Source organism: Macaca mulatta, chromosome 2, assembly GCF_049350105.2.
Source record: "Macaca mulatta isolate MMU2019108-1 chromosome 2, T2T-MMU8v2.0, whole genome shotgun sequence".
Lineage (NCBI taxonomy): Eukaryota > Metazoa > Chordata > Mammalia > Primates > Cercopithecidae > Macaca > Macaca mulatta.
The window spans coordinates 171,748,451-171,768,722 of NC_133407.1; the positions used below are offsets into that span (position 1 = coordinate 171,748,451).

A 20,272-nucleotide genomic window follows, 5' to 3' on the forward strand; every position below is an offset into this window, starting at 1 on the left:
AACTACCCTCCAAAGAATCCATTGTCTTATTAAGGACACATATTTCACCCTTGACATAAAACCCAGGCTTCTATTCACATTGCCCCTGGCTCCACCTTAAACTTCAGAGACATGGGTGTCCCCACCTTACTGAGGGCCCGCATCATTCAAATACCTGAGGAACTTTTCTCATATTCTGCCTTACTCATACTTAGAAGAAGAAATTTAGTTCTTTTATTCTTATCTCATGAACCAATTCCTCACCTGCGTTTTTAAAAATTATTATCACACACAAAAAAATCCAAATAAAAATTATGATTACTCAGAAGTCTCTCTAAACCTATTGTGGTTTGGTAGCTTTCCAATTAAAAAATAAATAAAATAAAAATTGAATAAATGGCCAGGACTGGTGGCTCACACCTATAATCCCAGCACTTTGGGAGGCCAAGGTGGGGGATCATGTGAGGCCAGGAGTTACAGACTAGCCTAGGCAACATGGTGAAACACCATCTCTACAGAAAATACAAAATTAGCTGGGCATGGTGGCTCATGCCTGTAGTCCCAGCTACTCAGGAGGCCAAGGCAGGAGGACCACTTGAGCTGGGGGGGCGGAGGTTGCACTGAACTGTGACCACACCACTGCACTCCAGCTTGGGTGACAGAGGGAGACCCTGCTTAAAAAAAATTGAATAAATATTCAGTGCTATTCACCTGTGTCAACATTTCCCTCAAATCCACTTGCCTCTACTACTATTTCTGGCTATATGCCTATTTTATTTGTACTTTAAAAACAGACATAAATATAAAGTAAGTATATATTTAATTACTAACATATGCTAAAGTCAGGTTTATTTATTTTTATTTTCTTCCTTTTTGAGACAGGGTCTGGCACTGTCACCTAGGCTAGAGTGCAGTAATGTGATCATGGTTCACTATAGCCTCAATCTCCTGGGCTCAAGTGATCCTCCCACCTTGGCCTCCCAAAGTGCTGGCATTTACAGGAATGAGCTACCATGCCCAGCCTATTTTGATTTTCATTTACATTAAACACATTCTGAAGTAATATAACTTGATTTAATTAATCCTATTAACTTTTTGGCCAATGACGTTTTTCTGACTTGTTTTTTCCACCTCTGCGTTTTGTTAGGCAGATGCAAGTAAATCTCTGACCACAATTACCATTTATCTAGGATCCTCTATATTTTAGACCTTTTCCTGATGATTTTTTGCACTGTTTTTCTACTTAAAATAAACCAGCAGATGGGTGGGCTATGAAATGTTTTACTTTTAAAAAATATTAAGGTTGGAGGTGAACTATTCTTAAAAGACAAAAATATATCATTTTAAAGAAAATGCCCATTATGAATGACTCCAACACATTCAAGGAGAAAAAAGTGTATTTCTCCCTATTGACTGAAAAAAACTGGCCATAAGTCAAAGAAATTCATGTGATCAGTATTATCATAATTTCCATACAGCATCTATGAAAAACATGCCAGATGTTTCTCTTACATAGACAGTGTTCCAGAAGGAAGTCTGCACAGTGCCTGAGCCCATTCTGTTAAAGAGATTATGCTACTGCTCTATACCATTAAAGAAAACACAACAGTGGCGGGGCGTGGTGGCTCAAGCCTATAATCCCAGCACTTTGGGAGGCCGAGAAGGGCGGATCACGAGGTCAGGAGATCAAGACCATCCTGGCTAACATGGTGAAACCCCGTCTCTACTAAAAAATACAAAAACTAGCCAGGCGAGGTGGTGGACGCCTGTAGTCCCAGCTACTCAGGAGGCTGAGGCAGGAGAATGGCGTGAACCCGGGAGGCGGAGCTTGCAGTGAGCTGAGATCTGGCCACTGCACTCCAGCCTGGGTGACAAAGTGAGATTCTGTCTCAAAAAAAAAAAAAAAAGAAAAAGAAAAAAAGAAAACGCAACAAAATTTAATCATACTGTCATCTCTTCACATTTTCACTTTAGCTTGATCAAGTTCCAATAGATCTTGTTTGCTTCTTCTGAAAGACTACAGCCTATAAGACACAATTCATTAAAATACTTTAGTTCAATCAAAATAAGTATATGAGAGGTATAAAGACCTTTAAATCCTCATGTTTGAAAACATATCCTATCCTTTAAAAAAAATAAGATTTTTTTTAATGCATAAAGAAACCAGTGGGGTAAAGAACTAGGAAAGTCTACACGTAAAAGAAGGACAGTAGACTATAACATATCAACTGAAAGTACTATAATACAATTATTTTTGAGACATATTGCATAAATACATTATGTGTTAATTTTTTTGTTTTGTTTTGAGACGGCGTCTCACTCTGTCACCCAGGCTGGAGTGCAGTGGTGTGATCTTGGCTCACTGCAACCTCCGCCACCCGGGTTCAAGTGATTTTCCTGCCTCAGCCTCCTGAGTAGCTGGGACCACAGACATGTGCCACTATGTCCGGCTAATTTTTTGTATTTTTAGTAGAGATGGGGTTTCACCATGTTAGCCAGGATGGTCTCGATCTCCTGACCTTGTGATTCACCCGCCTCGGCCTCCTAAAGTGCTGGGATGACAGGCGTGAGCCACCGTGCCCGGCCTGTGTTAAAATTTTAAAAGCATGTCACAAAGTTTTATGTAGAGAAATGCAAAAGAGGGCTGGGCACAGTGGCTCACGCCTGTGATTCCAACACATCAGGAGGCTGAGGCAGGAGGATCACTTGAAGCCAGCCTCATCAACATAGTGAGACCCCATCTCTATAAAAAAGAAAAAAAAGCAAAACAAACAATGGCATGTCTTCTTTCTAAATCTGAGAATAATGTTAAGAAAGTAACTACAGGCATATCTTATTTTACTACATTTTGCTTTATTGCACTCTGCAGATAGTGCATTTTTTACAAAGTGATTTGTGGAAACCCTGCAGCGAGCAAGTCTATGAGCACATTTTTCCAACAGTATGTGCTCACTTCATGTCTTTGCGTCACATTCTGGTAATTCTTACAATATTTAAAACTTTTTCATTATTATGATCTGATCAGTATCTTTGACATTACTATTGTAATCATTTTGGACGCTACAAACCATGCCCATATAAGACAGCAAACTTAATTAATAAATGTTGTACATGTTCTGACTACTCCACCAACAGGCCATTTCCTTGTCTCTCTCCCTCTCTTCAGGCCTCCTATTTCCTAAGACACAATATTGAAATAGGCCAGTTAATAACCCTACAATAGCTTCTAAGTGTTCGACTGAAAGAGTTACAGATCTCACACTTTAAAGCAAAGGCTAGAAATGATTAAGCTTTGAAAGGAAGGCATGCCAAACATGAGACAGGCCAAAAGTGAGCTCTCTTGTACCAATTAGCCAAGTTGTAAACGCAAAAGAGTTCTTGAAGAAAATTAAAGGTGATTCTTCAGTGAACACACAAATAATAAGAAAGTGAAACAGCCTTATTGCTGATGTAAAGAAAGTTTTAGTGGTCAAAATAGATCAAACACTTCCTTAAGCCACAACCCAATCCAGAGCAAGGCCCTAACTCTCTTCAATTCTGTGAAGCTTAAATGAGGTGAAGAAGCTGCAGAAGAAAAATCTGTAACTAGCAGAGGCTGGGTCATGAGGTTTAAGGAAAGACATTGTCTCTATAACATAAAAGTACAAGGTGAAACAGAATGTGCTGAAGTAGAAGGTGCAGCAAGTCAGTTGGGAAGATCTCAGATAACTGATGAAGGTGGCTACAAGAAACAGGTTTTCAGCTGGGCCAGTGGCTCACTCCTGTAATCCCAGCACTTTGGGAGGCCTAGGTGGGAGGATCACTTGAGGCCAGGAGCTCAAGACCAGCCCAGGCCACAATTAATCAATCAATAAACAAACAACAAACAAACAATGTAGACAAAACAGCTTTATATTGGAAGAAGATGCCATCTAGGACTTTCATAGCTAGAGAGAAGTCAACGCCTGGCTTCAAAGTTTCAAAGGATAGGTTGACTCTGTTTTAAAATCAGTCAGTGCTGATTTTAAGTTGAAACCAATGTTCACTGACCATTCCAAAAATACCAAGGCCCTTAAGAATTATGCTAAATCTACTTTGCCTGTGCTCTGTAAGTGGAACAACAAAGCCTAGATGATCCCACATCTGTTTATACCATAGTTTACTGAATATTTCAAGCCCACTGTTGAGATCTACTGCTCAAGGGGGAAAAAAAAATCCTTTAAAAATATTACTGCTCAGGGGAAGTGGGGGAGAGCATCGGGAAAAATATCTAAATGCATGCCAGCCTTAATACCTAGGTGATGGGTTGATAGGTGCAGCAAACCACCATGGCATATGTTTACCTATGTAATAATCCTGCACATTATACATATGTATCCAAGAACTTAAAATAAATTTAAAAATATATGAATAAATATTACTGCTCCCTGACAACACACCTAGTCACCCAAGAGCTCTGATAAAAATGCACAAGGAAATAAATGTTGTTTTCATGCCTGATAACACAATATCCATTCTACATCCCATGGGGTAATTTTGGCATTCAAATCTTTTTATTTTAAACATACACTCTACTCTGTAAGACTATAGTTGCCATAGGTAGTGATTCCTCTGACAGACATGAGCAAAGCTAATCAAAAAACCATCTGGAAAGAATTCACCGTTTTAGATGCCATTTTCAGAAGAGGAGGTATTGGTATTTTTATCAACATGAACAAGAGTTTGGAAGAAGTTGATTCCAGTCCTTATGGAAGACTTTGAGGGGTTTAAGACTTAAGTGGAAGAAGTAACTGCAGATGTGGTAGATACAGCAAGAGAACTATAATTACACTTAGAACCTGAAGATGTGAATGAATTGCTGAAATCTCGTGATAAAACTTGAACTGATGAGGAATTGCTCTTATGGGTGAGCCAAGAAAATGGTTTCTTGAGATGGAATCTACTCCTGGTAAAGGTGCTGCTAACATTTTTGAAATGACAACAAAGGATTTAGAATATTATATGAGCTTACTTGATAAAGCAGTGGCAGGGTTTGAGAGGACTGATTCCAATTCTGAAAAAAGTTATACTGTGAGTAAGGCACAACCAAATAGCATTGCATGTTGCAGATAAATCTTTTGTGAAAGGAAGAGTTGAATCGATGTGGCAAACTTCATTGCTATCTTATTTTTAAAAATCGCCGGCTGGGCGCGGTGGCTCACACCTGTATTCCCAACACTTCGGGAGGCTGAAGTGGGTGGGTCACTTGAGGTCAGGAGTTTGAGACCAGCCTGGCCAACATGGTGAAACTGCATCTCTACTAAAATTATAAAAAATTAGCTGGATGTGGTGGCGGGTGCCTGTAGTCCCAGCTACTAGGGAGGCTAAGGCAAGAGAACCACTTGAAGTCAGGAGGCAGAGGTGCAGCAGTCAGCCAACATCGGGCCACTGCACTCCAGCCTGGGAGACAAAGTGAGATTCACAAAAAAAAAAAAAAAAAAAGAAAAAGAAAAAGAAAAAGAAAAAAAGAAATTGCCACAGCCACTGCAACCTTCAACAATCGCCAGCTTGTTCAGTCAGCAGTCATCAACATCAAGGCAAAACGCTCCACCAGCAAAAAGATTACAACTCACTGATGGCTCGGATAATTGTTAGTATTTTTTTAAGCAATAAAGTATTTTTAAATTAAGGTATGTACATTTTTATACATAATGCTGTTGCATACTTCATAGATTACAGTATAGTGTAAACATAACTTTAATATGCACTGGGAAACCAAAAAATTTGCATCGCTTGCTTTATGATGATGTTTGCTTTATTGCGGTGGTCTGGAACCAAACCCACAATATCTCAGAGGTATGCATGAATATTTTCCTTTCTTCCAAGACAACTTGTAAATTGAAATCTCTGCCTAAGATGATTTAGGCCTTGGTCTTCGTGATCTGATGGAAAAGATGACCTTTCATAGCTTTAGCTTTGTTATTCTATAATCAGAATGAAAGAATAATCACCATACGAGAAATTTGTTCCTTTTAATTCTACTCAGCATTTCCTTAAAATTCTGTCTTTCCTCAAAATCCAAATTACAATCCCAGAGCTGGGATATGGTCTTAGCAATCTGGAATAAGAAATATCAATTTATCCAAACCAAAAATTTTCAACCTGCAGTCATTAGACTTCACCAGAGCAAAGCTTTTGGCTATTTGCAACTTTAGGAAACTAATCTCATTGACTTGGCTTCAGGGAAGATGAATTAGACATACTTTTCCCTGTTTCTCCCACTAAGTATAACTCAGAACCCTGTACGTTATATGGAGGGAAAAACAGAAGAAGACTCTGAAAGGTGGAAAGAAGGCAGACTGGGAACCCAAGGAAACACACAGAAGTGTGTCTCTGGGATTTTTCTTTGCCTCAAGTATGCTAGTCTTAAACCTGATGAACCAATGACTGCAACAACCAGCCCAATTTCCACAGAACTCTGCTGAGTGAAAAAAGCCAAACCCACAGGTTACATGCTATATGGTTATATTCTGAAATGATAAAATTATAGAAATGGAAAAGAAATCAGTGGTTATCAGGGGTTAAGGAGAAGGGAAGCTGGTGCGGCTATAAAAGGCCAACATGAGAGACCACTGTGGTGTTAGAACTGTTCTGTATCTTCACTGTATCAATGTCAGTATCCTAGCTCTGATATTGTCCTATAGTTTGGCAAGATGTTACCATTGGAGGTAACTGGGTAAAGGATACACGGGATTCCTCTGAATTATGTTTTATGATTGCATGTGAATCTCCAATTATTCAATATAAAGAGATTATCTTGTTTAAGTGACTTCTAATAAACATCTTCTTAACTGGCACATTGAGATGGCTGAAACAAAAGAAAAAGTGCTGGATGTGTTACCCTTGTAATGCTTGTTTTGGATTTTTTTTTTTTTTTGAAAAATCAATCTCCAACTTTAAAAATATTCTCTACAGCAAATATTCCCATAACCTTTTCTCAAGCTGGGGAAGAGAAATTCACATTATAAGAACTAGCCAATGCAGCCTGGACGCGGTGGCTCACGCCTGTAATCCTAGCACTTTGGGCGGCCAAGGCGGGCAGATCACCGGAGGTCAGGAGTTCCAGACTACCTGGCCAATATGGTGAAACCCCATCTCTACTGAAAATACAAAAATTAGCCAGGCATGGTGGTGGGCACCTGTAATCCCAGCTACTTGGGAGGTTGAGGCAGTAGAATTGTTTAAACCCAGGAGGCGGAGGTTGCAGTGAGCTGACATCGCGCCACTGTACCCTAGCCTAGGCAACAGAGGGAGACTCCATCTCAGGAAAAAAAAAAAAAGAAAGAATTAGCCAGCACAATCACTAAACCTATTAGCTGATGATAAATTTTTAAAATGGTAGCTCAATAAATGGTCAGCTTTTAAATTTAGATATACTAGGCCAGGCATGGTGGCTCACACCTGTAATCCCAATACTTTCAGAGGCTGACGGGAGCAAATAACTTGAGGCCAGGAGTTCGAGAACAGCCTGGCCAACATGGCAAAACCCTGTGTCTACTAAAAATACAAAAATTACTCGGGCATGGTGGCACGCACCTGTAATCCCAATGACTCAGCAGGCTGAGCCGAGATCCTGCCACTGCACTCCAGCCTGGACAACACTCTGCTCAAAAAAAGAATAATAAATAAATATAAAGTAATTTGACCGAGATCCTGCCACTGCACTCCAGCCTGGACAACACTCTGCTCAAAAAAAGAATAATAAATAAATATAAAGTAATTTGACAACAAATATGGGGACCACTTTTACTAGAAACAATCAATAGTCCTCTTTCACTTCATGTATCTCCAAACACACACACATATATATACACATATATATATATACACACACACATATATGTATGGTTTTTTTTTTTTTTTGACAGAATTTCACTCTTTTGCCCAGGTTGGAGTGCAATGGCTCAATCTCGGCTCACTGTAACCTTCACCTCACGGGTTCAAGCGATTCTCCTGCCTCAGCCTCCGAAGTAGCTGGCATTACAGGCATGTGCCACCATGCCCAGCTAATTTTGTATTTTTTTAGTAGAGATGAGGTTTCACCATGCTGGTCAGGGTGGTCTCGAACTCCTGACCGCAGGTGATCCACCTGCCTCGGCCTTCCAAAGTGCTGGGATTACAGGCGTAAGCCACCATGCCTGGCCTCCACTCCTATATATTTGTTGGTCTTGATATATTTTCAGTTTTCATTTAGTCTGTATTTTTTTCTACAAATTTTATTTATGAGCTTTATTTCTTATTTAGAAACAAGTGTTCATATATTTATGATTTTAAAAAAGAATGCGACTTCTTCTATAACTGACATAGGGGCATAAAGGGCCTCTTTTTAGTCCAAGTTGCTTTTTATATTTCAGCATTTAGCCTGAGCAAGCTCAACTATGTGAAGAGTAGGAACATACATCTCTCAAATTCTAAGAATAATTTTTTAATGCATGGCACCATCAAGAGGCAATAGCTTGTACTGCCACTGTAAGAACAGAGGATTTGCTCTCAAGAATAGACTACTGCAAAAATTCAGCTTAAGGCTTAGACTGAATCTGAAGATTAAATCAACTTATGTACCTGCCAGTGGCCATTCTAGCTCAGAGTATAGGAAGAAAGCCATTGTTTCTCAAGATCCTTTCAAAAGTCTTGAGTCACTAAGTTTATTGGGTTGGTAAACAAACCTCTCACCCCGTTTGCAATTTAGCTGGCTTCTTCCAGCTAGTGCAGCCATTTTTTTTTTAATAACTTAAAATTATACTCAGGATGTAGCAAACGGAAGGGCCACATCAGGAAGGAGATTCAAGTCAGACTGGAGGACGAAACAGTTTTCAGTACTTAAACTTGTCTTCACATTTCAAAGACATTCTTCTAAAATAAAAAAAAAAAGATTAATGCTATGACTAAACAACAATAAGCATGCTCTTAACATTGTCCATTCTGCTATCCAAACAAAAAATAGTGTCAAACTTATAATATGGCTCAACATAGCCAAAAAGGTCTGAATGCCCAACTTGTTTTGGGGGGTCAGGAGTCACCAGGAAATAGAGACAGCAAGAAGCAAATAGAGAAGCAAAAATCTACATGTGGAGTCACTTTGACCTGACCACGCTCACTAGTCTTGGGTTCCTAAACAATTTTTCCTGATTACAACATTAAATAATACCAACCCGTTTATTTTCTGGCCTTTAAAATAGGGTCTGCATCTGACCACCTTTCAGAGATTAGAGAACATATAAATTTATTTTATAAAATACCAAAAGTCCTTAAACAAATATGCTCAATTAGTCTTTTACTTAATTTTAGAAACATTAGATCTATGATCTGCTCAATGGTACACAAGCAAGACTCTCGGACCTGTAGCCTTGGTTTTTGTATGACCTTGGAGAGCAACAATTCTTACAAAGAATGCTAGAAAATTTTCAAAGTAAAGAAAAATAACTCTTTCATTTTTTATTTTTAATTGAAATTTGGAAAAGAATTTCTCCTTTCTGGAAGTAAAAAATAATGTATTTATACTGAAATATCTTCATTTTTTGCATAGAGTTTCACTGTTACCTAGAACTAAATGCATATCATCTGGGAACCAGGGATGCAACCTACAGTCACAGATTAAGGAAACCCAGAATGGACGTCAAGAATGGGTATCAAAAACATTCAATTACTCTTTTTAAAAACATGTAAAGAATGCTTCCTATGCTCTAGTCATCTGGCTAGGAGGTGCATCTATAGTGGTAAGCAAGATAGGTAGGGTCCCAGCCTCTTACTGATTAAAATTATTTAGTTATAAAGTGCTTTCATAGGAGCTATAAGGACAAAACACCTCCAATGGTAGGAATTGCTGACCCAGACATTTCACCTATTCACATAACTACCACAGAAACATTAATATGTGCCTTAAAAGAAAGCCAACCTTATTTTCAAGGAATCCATATGCAATGTAAAAAATTCATATGTATGTAAAAAATCAGAAAACCTTACTCCATGATGCTTCATGAGAGCTGGCATCACATTACACCACGTTTGAGAAATAAGTATCAACGTGGCCCTGCAGAGTTCTAAATGGCGACAATGCTATTTATCAAGGTAGTAGACGACCACTACCAGCCAGAAAGAAAATATTGGATGGCTACAATGCAATTCGTGGGAATCCACTGGTTCTCCACAAAAGAACACAGGTGCTTTTGGCAACGTAACCAAATGAATACTCTTAAAAGCATCAGGGTTTGCTTTCATTTTTTTATTTTCCCCTTTTCTTCTTAAAATGACTTTCACTGCCTTGGACCATAAAAAGCTCTAGACAGCCATCACTACCTCTGGACTACTTGGAGGAGGGCAGGTGTCAAACAGAATGAATACAAGAATACCCTACTTTATAATGATTTTTCTAACCTCTAAAACAGCAGTCCCCCAAATTTTTGGCAACAGGATTGGTCTCATGGAAGACAATTTTTCCAGGGACATGGGGGAGGGATGGTTTTGGGATGATTCAAGCACATTACATTTATTGGGCACTTTATTTCTATTATTATTACAGTGTAATGTGTAATGCAGTAATTATATAACTCATCATAATATAGAATCAGTGGGAGCCCTGAGCTTGTTTACCTGCAACTAGTCGGCCCCATCTAGGGGTGATGGGAGACAGTGACAGATCATCAGGCATTAGACTCTCATAAGGAGCGCACAACCTAGATCCCTCACATGTTCAGTTCACAACAGTGTTCATGCTCTTTTGAAAATCAAATGCCACCACTGATCTAACAGGAGTTGGAGCTCAGGCAGTAACGTGAGTGATGGGGAGTGGCTGGAAACACTAATGAACCTTTGCTGGCTTACCACTTACCTCCTGCTGTGCAGCCCCATTCCTAACAGGCCACAAACCGCTACTGGTCTAAGGCCCATGGCCCGGGGGATGGGGACCCCTGATCTAGAACATCTAACTTGTCAAAGAATCAGCATCCCAGCCCTCTAGCAACACCTTATCCATTAATGTCCTCTACTTGAAACATAGCTCAGAGGAAGTTAAAATGACCCACCAACCAGTCCAAATGGATGTCACAAGGTCTATGAACTGAAATGCACACACTTCATGTACTGGGGACCTCCTTGAGACCTCACTTGTACTTAGTCACTCTTAGTTCAGAACACTTCAAATCAAGACTTGATAACTGGTTTCCAAGATCATAAAAAACGAAATGGCTGGCAAAAATGACCAAAGCATGAATTGGTAGCTGAGAGCAAAAACAAAAAAGAAAGAAAAATTATTTTTTTAAAAAAGGAACAAACTAAACATCTCAAATAGCACAGCAGCTGGAAGTTATTTAATACAGACTCAAAGTAGATTGTTTACCTCATTAATAGGTCCTCGGAGGTGCATAATTATAGTTCAATCTTTAGTACTCAATGAAACTACCTTGCGTTTTCAAATAAAGATTGAACACATTAAAAAAAAATCCAGGTGGAACACTAGTATAATCACAGCTGAGCTAAAAATATTACAGATATTATGCTTAGTGAACCAGCTTTACCCCACCTGGTTTCTTCATTAATGAGTTAAAGAAATCTTTGGCATCTATTCGTTCTTCATTTATATAAGAGTTGCATTTACTTTTTGAAAATTATGCTTTGACAATTTGGAGGTCCTAATAAAATGCACAAGTGACTCACTCTATCCAGTCAATTAAATTGCACTGCCCATGAAGTATATCTCATGGGCTGGATGCCTAGACATATCTTTTCTTGGCTTCTGAGGTAAATCATAAATGGCAGTAGAACATCAGCTTCACTGACTCACTATTCTCTGCAGTTTTTGTTTTACTGAATCTGTGCTACAGTTTTTGTTTCTAATCCTTGGCCTGGGATTCTGGTTTGCATACAACTGATAGTTATCTCCACTGGTGGCAACCATGACTAGGAATCTGGTTTCACGATCTGACCACGTGGAGAGTTGTCAGGTAGAACTGGAATCCAGCCTTGGTCAGGTGAGAGATGACAGATTATTTGTTTGTTGTTGTTGTTTATAATTTGTTTGTTTTTCTATTTGTGTACTCAGATCAGGAATATATTTAGTGCCTGATGGAAAAGCAGTCTTTTGAGATCTGTGTTCCAGTGAGATTTTGTGTTCCAGTGTTCACTTTTGATCTGTAATTGGAGCTGTAGGACTTATGCCATAAACCTTTCATCTGTCTCTCTACCTGGGGGCGGGGGGAGGGGGAAATACTCTGTGTAGGTGAAATATTTTTCTATCTCCCAAGGATAATAATAAATTAAATAGAGGAGGCCTACTGTTCTGATTGGTTTACAGAGACTAACAAGTAGTTAGAGAAATCTAACATTCCCAGAATTTCAAGAATTTATTTTCTTGAAGTAAATTTTGTGAAATTCTAATGCTTTAAAGGTGCTTTTTTAAATAATGGGGTCTCACTCTGCCACCCGGGCTGGAGTTCAGTGGCATGAACATGGCTGGCTCACTGCAGCCTCAATCTCCTGAGCTTAATCAATACTCCCACCTCAGCCTCCCAAGTAGCTGGGACTACAGGTGTGCACCACCACACCCAGCTAATTTTTGTATTTTTTGTAGAGACAGGGTTTTGCCATGTTGCCTGGGCTGGTCTCAAATTCCTGGGCTCAAGTGATCCTCCCACCTTGGCCTCCCAAAGTACTGGGATTACAAGTATAAGCCACCTCACCCAGTCTAACTGTGCTCTCTTAAAAAAAAAAAAAAAGACCTGATTTGATAATTTGGTTTTAAAAACACCTTTAGGGACACATGTTCTCAGAATCTCCTGGGGCTGTGTCATGGGCAAATATAACTTTTAAGAAAGAAAATACATTTTAAAAACAACAACAACAAAACAGCTATACATCTTTTCCTTGTTTCATCAATGTATAGTATAATACAAGTATAATCTCATTTTTTAAAAAAAACTTGAATGTTTTATGATGAAGAGATTAGTTTACCTGAACTTTTAAACTGCCTTTTATTAGTTTGCCAAAAACATAAGCTAAGATTACGTCCATAATATTAAGAAAAATATAAACTTTTTGCTCACCTAAACTGAATTATAACTGTGACCAACCTTTTCACATTTTCCGTAATTATGTCCTGTGATGTGTTAGCTTGAACATAATTTCTAATACCTTTAAGTATTTTTGATGTGTGTCTGGTTGTTCCAGAATGTGGAAGAGCACAATGAAGAGCAGAAGTTGATGGAAACAGAAAATTGCAGATCTGCAAAAGGGGAGTTAGATTTAACTTGGTTTATAATGCTTGCAAATAAAAAGGCTATAAAGAAGTAACAAAATTTTAAGAATTTGGCAAAGTTTGCATGATTTTGATGCAATTATTCATAAAGTATGTTTAATGTAATGCATTAAAAATGTAATATATGACAAGCACCCTGTTAATGTAAAACTAAAATGCAGTTATTGCTATTGAAATGACAGACTGAACTTGGAGAAATCAGTCGATGCTTGTAAAAGGCAGTAAAAGGTTATTCCACATAATCTGCCCAAAGAACAGAGACTAGTATCTTACAAGAGTTTTCCTGAGCTTTGCGCTGATTGGAACGTATTCTTGCATATTTAAAATAACAAAAAGAGTTTTCTTCATTTTTGAACGATTTGAGGCTTCTTGCTCATCATAAAATAATCCATTGCCATTTGATTAAACAGCCAAACCACAAACATTCACTACTCTCAGGTATACACCATTCTTTATGACTCAAGTGACAAAACCTCTCATTTTGCCTTCAAGATCAGGCAGACCCTAAATACAGAAGAAAAAAAAAATTCCAAGATATCTATTTCTGAACCACTTTTACGTTTTCCCAGAGAACCTCTGGGCAATCACAAAGAATTGTTTTTTAATTTTACAAAAAGAAAGAGGCTAGAAATAATTAGGTTTGCTCACTGCGCCCCTAAAAATTTCTCAAATCAAATGAGGAAGTCGCCTGCCCTTAAGATAATTTTATACAGGTAAAATATGATTTTTAATATTATAGGTAATGTTCAAAGATTGGGTACTTTACAGAAAGGCCCTGAATATATGCCAGTGCCCTCACTCTCTGTAATATGTTCTTAAAAAACTGATTTAAAGGATTTTAACTCTCCTTCATGCTGATATTGTTTGTTAAATTAACCACAGCCACTTAACTCTTACATTCACCAAGTATTCTCTACTTTCCCCGTGAGCTTGCCTACAAAATACAATATCTCGTTAACAAAGAAAAGACAGTTTTAGAACCTTGTGGACAGAACTTTACCAGGTATTCTTAACTCTTAATATTTCAAAGAATTGCATAGAGAAAATTAGACAGTACTAGGCACCCAAATCAGATTTTCAGGACTTTTTAGTCCAGAAATAGATGACTGCATGAAACCAAATTAAGAGCCCAAGAAACAGAGGAATAAGAATTAATTACATAGAAGTGATTGAATTGTAATAAAAATTGAATTTCTAAAAGTGGATATGTGTTTTGGAATATTACTAGTATTATTTTTAATGTTCTATTTTTTAGGGGGAAAATGCTTTGGCATTCATACTGCTCTATCTCTAATCCTCTATTCAGCTAACTCTGATTTTGCAAACTAAATGAAATATTATTTTAATGGTAAATTGTTCTCACTGATCTCTGAGAATTCAGGAAGTAATCTGAGTCACTTTACTTTTTAATGGCAATATCATAATTTGCATAGGCTTGATAAGAATCTGTCATCCCTTTTACCACAATGTAGTCAAACAAATAGACTATGCAACCAAGATCAAGCCTAGAGTGTCAAATTTAAAAATAAACCTCATTTCAACAGATACGATAAGTCCACTATTAAAGAAAAAATATATATAACTTCATATTTACAGCAATATCCACAAAGCTCTCCCAAGAAGTCAAAACTGTTTATGACTTAACGGGCCCAACCTTACAGGCAGTACAGAAGGTCACTTCCTGGATTGCCAAGAATCATACCAGATTGGGAAAATCTGGAGGAAAGAGAAATTCACCAACACTTAGAGATGCTGAACATGAAAGCTAGCAGAGATGAATTTCTTGAGTTTGGTTGCCTATCCTTGGAATAGAAGAGCAAATAGAAGCATTTAAGGAAGACGTCCAGAGTAATGGAAGCCATTAAAAATGCTCTCCCAGATTCCTTGTTATCGGATAGAAGTTAATATTCTGGCTTTATAAATAACAGTTGCTTTGCATGGTATAGCATTATATTTGCTGTCCATAAACAAGACTTTTGTATGCTAATTAAAACATCTTCTGAATTTCTGTCAATGAAGCAAGCCCAAACACAATGCCATTTTGTGACCAAGAACAGTCTGCAGAGATTATTTATGATAATAAAGAGGAATGTCATACTGAGTACTGTATAACTGACCCACCTAAAGACTATCTAAATTCTCTAAGGTTATGCACATTTGTTTTCATTCACCATTGTCAGTTAGGATATTTGAAAACTCTGTAAGAACAGACATCAACTTATCAAAAACTATAAGTGATGCAAATGATTACTGCTCTAAAATGTCAAACATACTTCCTACTGGATGGATGCAAATGGTTTCCGTCCATTATAATCCAAAGGTTACAACAGGTGTGTCCAATCCTGGTACACACTGGAGAAGAAGAACTGTCTTGGGCCACACATAAAATACACTAACGATAGCTGATGAACTTAGAAAAAAAAAAAAAAAGGCAAAAAAAATCTCATCATGTTTTAAGAAAGTTTGAGTTTGTATGGGATGACATTCAAAGCCATTGTGGGCCATGTGCGGCCCACAGGCCACAGGTTGGACAAGGCTGGGTTACAATTTTATTGTCCTATAGGGTATTAACCAGTTTTGTGATTCAAAAATCATATTCTAGAATATTTTAGCAACTAAAATACTTCTGATAATGCTATAGTGTTGTTGTAAATCAGCTTCACTATCCTGCAGCTTCTCTCGTTAAGGAAATCACGAATCAAAAATGAATCAAAGTAATCTCTGACAGGTATTCATTCTAAAAGAGAAAAACCTGTGCTTAAAAGAGAATGGGAAAAAGCAGTTGTCTGTTCTCATTCATTGGTGAGCCTCTCAAGGGATGTTTCCTCCTGTCTTCTTATTTTCAATAAGTATAAATTCATTTTAAATGGAAAAAGACAACTCAATAGATCTTGTATGTGTAGTTTGGAGTCACTGTACGTGCTAAGAATCAGAGCTAAAGATAGTAAGGTTGTGTATGAACAGTGTGGAGAAAAGCTGAGCACCACTGAGGCAACTCCAACTTTCTAGACAACTTGCTATAAAGACAAATTCACTACCTAATTCTTGGTGAGTCATGATTTCACTGACTACTTCTCTCATAACCATACACATGCAAATTTAATGATATAAATAATACAAGTCAGCATTTCCTCATAGTCTTAAAGAGAAGTTTGTTAAGACTCAGAAATTTCATAAAATTCGCAGCTCCTCTGTTATGTTTTTAAAGAATTTATACTTGTGAGAAGTCCGCAGAGCAACTAAATTAACATTAATTCCTGGAGGCCTTCAAGATAGCCAAACATGCCTATTAATAGTGATATGGGAAGAAGAAGCATATAGCAGAAGAGAAGAGAAAGACAGCAGCTGTGGCTGGTGAACATGAATATCCTATATTCCCACATATCCTGGAGTCCATCTCCAAGGCTGCCCTGTAGATGCTGGTTAATGAAACAGTGAGGTCAATCACTGTTAGATGATTACCAATCGCTCCATCTCCTGCTCCCTCAGTCTTTCTTCCCTCTGCCGCCGGTGATAATCCATCAGGTCATCACGTCCTGAAATGGAGCTAATGCTGCTTTTCCGTTCCCGAAGGACAGGCTGGGGGGTTCCTGAGGTCTGTCTGAGGCTTTCCAAATCAGCCTCATCAAATTCCACAGATCCACAAGAGAAGTTCCTCCTGGTCGCAAACACTCTGTCTGACTCTCCAGCAAGAAGTGAATGACTCGGGTTTGTCCCCACGTATGAAGCCCGATCAAAGTCATCAGAGGCGCAGGAAGAGGTGGAGGCCAGAAGCATCTTCCGAGCCACTCGAGGACTGGCAGGGACACTGAGGGTAGAACTTACATAAGGATTGCCTTCAGAAGCAGAGGTTTTATAGGGTAAAGCCCCTGAGCTCAAAGAAGAAAAATTAAGGTAATTGTCATTGTCTATTATGCTATGAGGTAGATCCTTTTCCCCAAGTTTTGTTCGTTTGGAATTGCCCAGAGAGTTTCTTGGAGGCAAGCTGAGAGGTGTCAGCTGGTTCTCTGTGGCTTTGTACAACCTGGGAAGTGATCGGCTGTAGGCTCCCATGTGACTCAGGCTGCTGCTGGAGTACTTCCTAGTTCTCAAATTGATGTTTTCAGATGCAAGCTCCTTGTGTCTAGTTAACTTGGGTTGAAGCGTCAGGCTGTCCTGAATGCTCATTTTCCTGGCTTGCTTTGGGCTTGAAGGCATGCTTGCAGCTCCCGATCTGCTGATAGGAGGGGGGCCAGCATCACTCAGGGAACTTCCATTCCACATGGCCAGGAGCGAGCCAGATGCCTTCCGACCTTCCAGCCCTCCGAGAAAGTAGACATTGTCGTGCGATTTATTCCTTGAGCTATACTTGGAATACGGAGGCTTCTCTGAGAGCCTCAAGGCCCTTTCACTGTCCCGGCCAGTATAATGATCAAAGTCTGCTCTTCCAAGTGGATATCCGCTGAGGGAGGATGTAGTGCTGAGTAAAGGAGTTGGAGGTTTCATAGCAATATTTTTGTCAGTTCCATCATAAGAGAACTGCTTGCTTCCCTGGATTTTGGCTAAGGAGGGGCTGCTTTTCACACTGGTTCCCAAAGGAGAAGGGCTTCTCTTTGCAGGCACAGGTTGTGAGAGGGTTAAATAGGAGCCAGAATAGTCTCCATTGGCTTTAAATCTCAGACTGGAAGAGTATTTCTTTGGGCTGAGGCTCTCCATCATGTTTTGGAAATTGTTCTCAACAGAATGCACCACAGCGTCTTCCTCTAAGCTACCATTTTCTAAATCTAGCTCCTTTTGTATGTAGCTATGCTCTTCCATAATCTTGCTGGAATCTGTAAAGAAATGAAGAGAAAATTTTGCGTTAAAAAAGATTTTAAAAGAACAATCGCTTGTTAGGCCTACATCTGAACAAATAATCTTGCGGTCTGACCTAATGCAAATAAACACAAACTCAGTTTTACTAATAAACCTGTTAAAACCATACAGCAAATTAGAGGATAATGAAGATCACTGATCTGAGATATCTTATGTACAAAAGAAAAATAACTTAAAAGGACAGCAATGACATTTGAGTGAAACAAATCCCTAACCAAGTAAAGGCGCAGGATTAGGTTGGGACATAAAAAAGACAATTTCTCCTTAATGTTCTGGCCCTTCAAGGAACACCGGCTTCCCTAGTGACTAGCTAATGCCCAAAGGCATAATGCAATGGACTTTACTATAGATGTCTCTGCTAGAATCATTAACTGCTCAGAAATAAAGTCCTGAGGAAACAAAATTCACGTTTGGGCAGAAAAAGAAAAGTTTACGTTAGACACTGATCAATAACGTGAGAGTTAGAAGATGGTTCTTTAAACGAGGGCTCTGGGATTTACCTTCTCAACAAAAAGACTTAAAGCTCCTTTAGTCATCAGAGGCAGGTAATAACAAAGAAAAGAGTATTCCACCAATTACTGACACGTGATCAGGATGGTATATTTAAAAACCTGAAACTGTTATATCCTTCAAATTTTCTAGTACCCCAAATGCACTAAGCTCATCCTATCAGGACCTACTCACTCTTCCAGGGAATAGATCAGGATTCTATGTTCCACGATTAAAATTTTTAAGAAAATATGTTTTCATCCCTGGTTTGAACAATGTTAACTTAAAGAACTAAAGTTTTAGCCTATGAAAATATCTTTTAATTACAAACTATTACTGCAAATGGGAAGGCTTATAATTCTACCTGTTAAAATTTTTTTTCTTAGATTATCAGTAAAGTGAAAATACAATTTAAACATTGTCATTGAACTCATGAACCACTAAAACTGTCCTCCAACCCTTAGGCACATCAGACACTAATTATGACATCTCTGGTCTATATATAAACAGTATCACATATGGTTAGTAATGGTTTCATAATGTGGTTGTCTTTGTAACTAGGCCACAGGTTTAAGGAAGAGGTTATATCTAGTATTTTTATCTTCCACCCCTCTAGCTCTCGTTGCCCCAGAGGTGAGCAATTCAATGAATGTAAGCTTTCCATTTTAATCAAAGCCTTCCTCACTCCCTCTCAGCCATGGATTAAGGACCTTCACCCTGTTGCTCAGCTTCACACAGTTTCTGAGCAAATTCAGACAGCCTAGTAAAGAGCTCCTTCTTTATCCACAAGACCACGAAACAGTCTGGCTGCATAAATCCTGGTCATGGGCCAGGTACCCAACTGCCCATAAAGGTGCTCCCCAACAAACTCTGCCTTGGGTTCCTTATCCTCTAACCCAAAGCCCTGCCCAGATAGATACAAACATAATTTATCTTTTTAAATGTACCTAAAAAAAATGAAGTTTCTTCATTACATTTGGCTCCCAGCTGGCATCTAGTCCTGCCATCTAGCTCTTGGTAAGGCTTTCATTTCCTCTGGGACAGTGCCCTTTCTGCCTCCAAGACAAACACTCTTCTCAGCATGTGTCAACTGCTATCAATTCCGGTTTTAAAAGCAACACCAGCCTAGTTTGAGACCTATCTTACCATGCCCGCTTAGAGGACTAAAACTGAGACTCCTCTATTCCGAAGTAACATCACCTCTCGTTGGCTTGCCATATTGAAATTCCAGCAAGCCTCAGCCAATTCTCTCAAGTTAAATATTTTGGAATTGAAAAAACAAGGAAATAGATGAATCTGAGGACATTACAGTGTTATTTATTAGAATGGGAAAATACCATAAATGCCAAATAATAGGGAAAAAATCAAATAAGCTATAATACATCATGAGAGCATATTATACAATCATTTAAAATCATATTTTGAAGTACATTTTATAGCACAAAAAGTACATTTATAAAATGTTAAGTTAGTTTTAAAAAACATATCAGGACACACACCCACACACATGGATTATACACACACAGGTATATTTCTGTATGTAATACAATGAGTGCCATTTTCTTATACAGTTGACTCTTGAACAATACAGGCTTGAACTACATGGGTACACTTACACGCAACTTTTCAATAAATACACTGGAAAATTTTTTGGAGATTTGCAATAATTAGAAAAAACTCAAA

At 38.5% G+C, this 20,272-nt stretch overlaps 1 protein-coding gene across 44 annotated transcripts in view; it reads right to left on the reverse strand.

Moving 5' to 3' along the window:
* The window catches only part of PHLDB2 (pleckstrin homology like domain family B member 2), a 239,895-nt gene that overhangs the window by 72,004 nt on the left and 147,619 nt on the right, over window positions 1–20,272 (reverse strand). For all 44 annotated transcript variants that reach the window (XM_077994246.1, XM_077994245.1, XM_077994260.1 and 41 more), the window contains one exon: window positions 16,709–18,057. In XM_077994246.1, coding sequence (XP_077850372.1) covers window positions 16,709–18,057 — 1,349 coding nt within the window. The remainder of the gene's footprint in view (window positions 1–16,708; window positions 18,058–20,272) is intronic.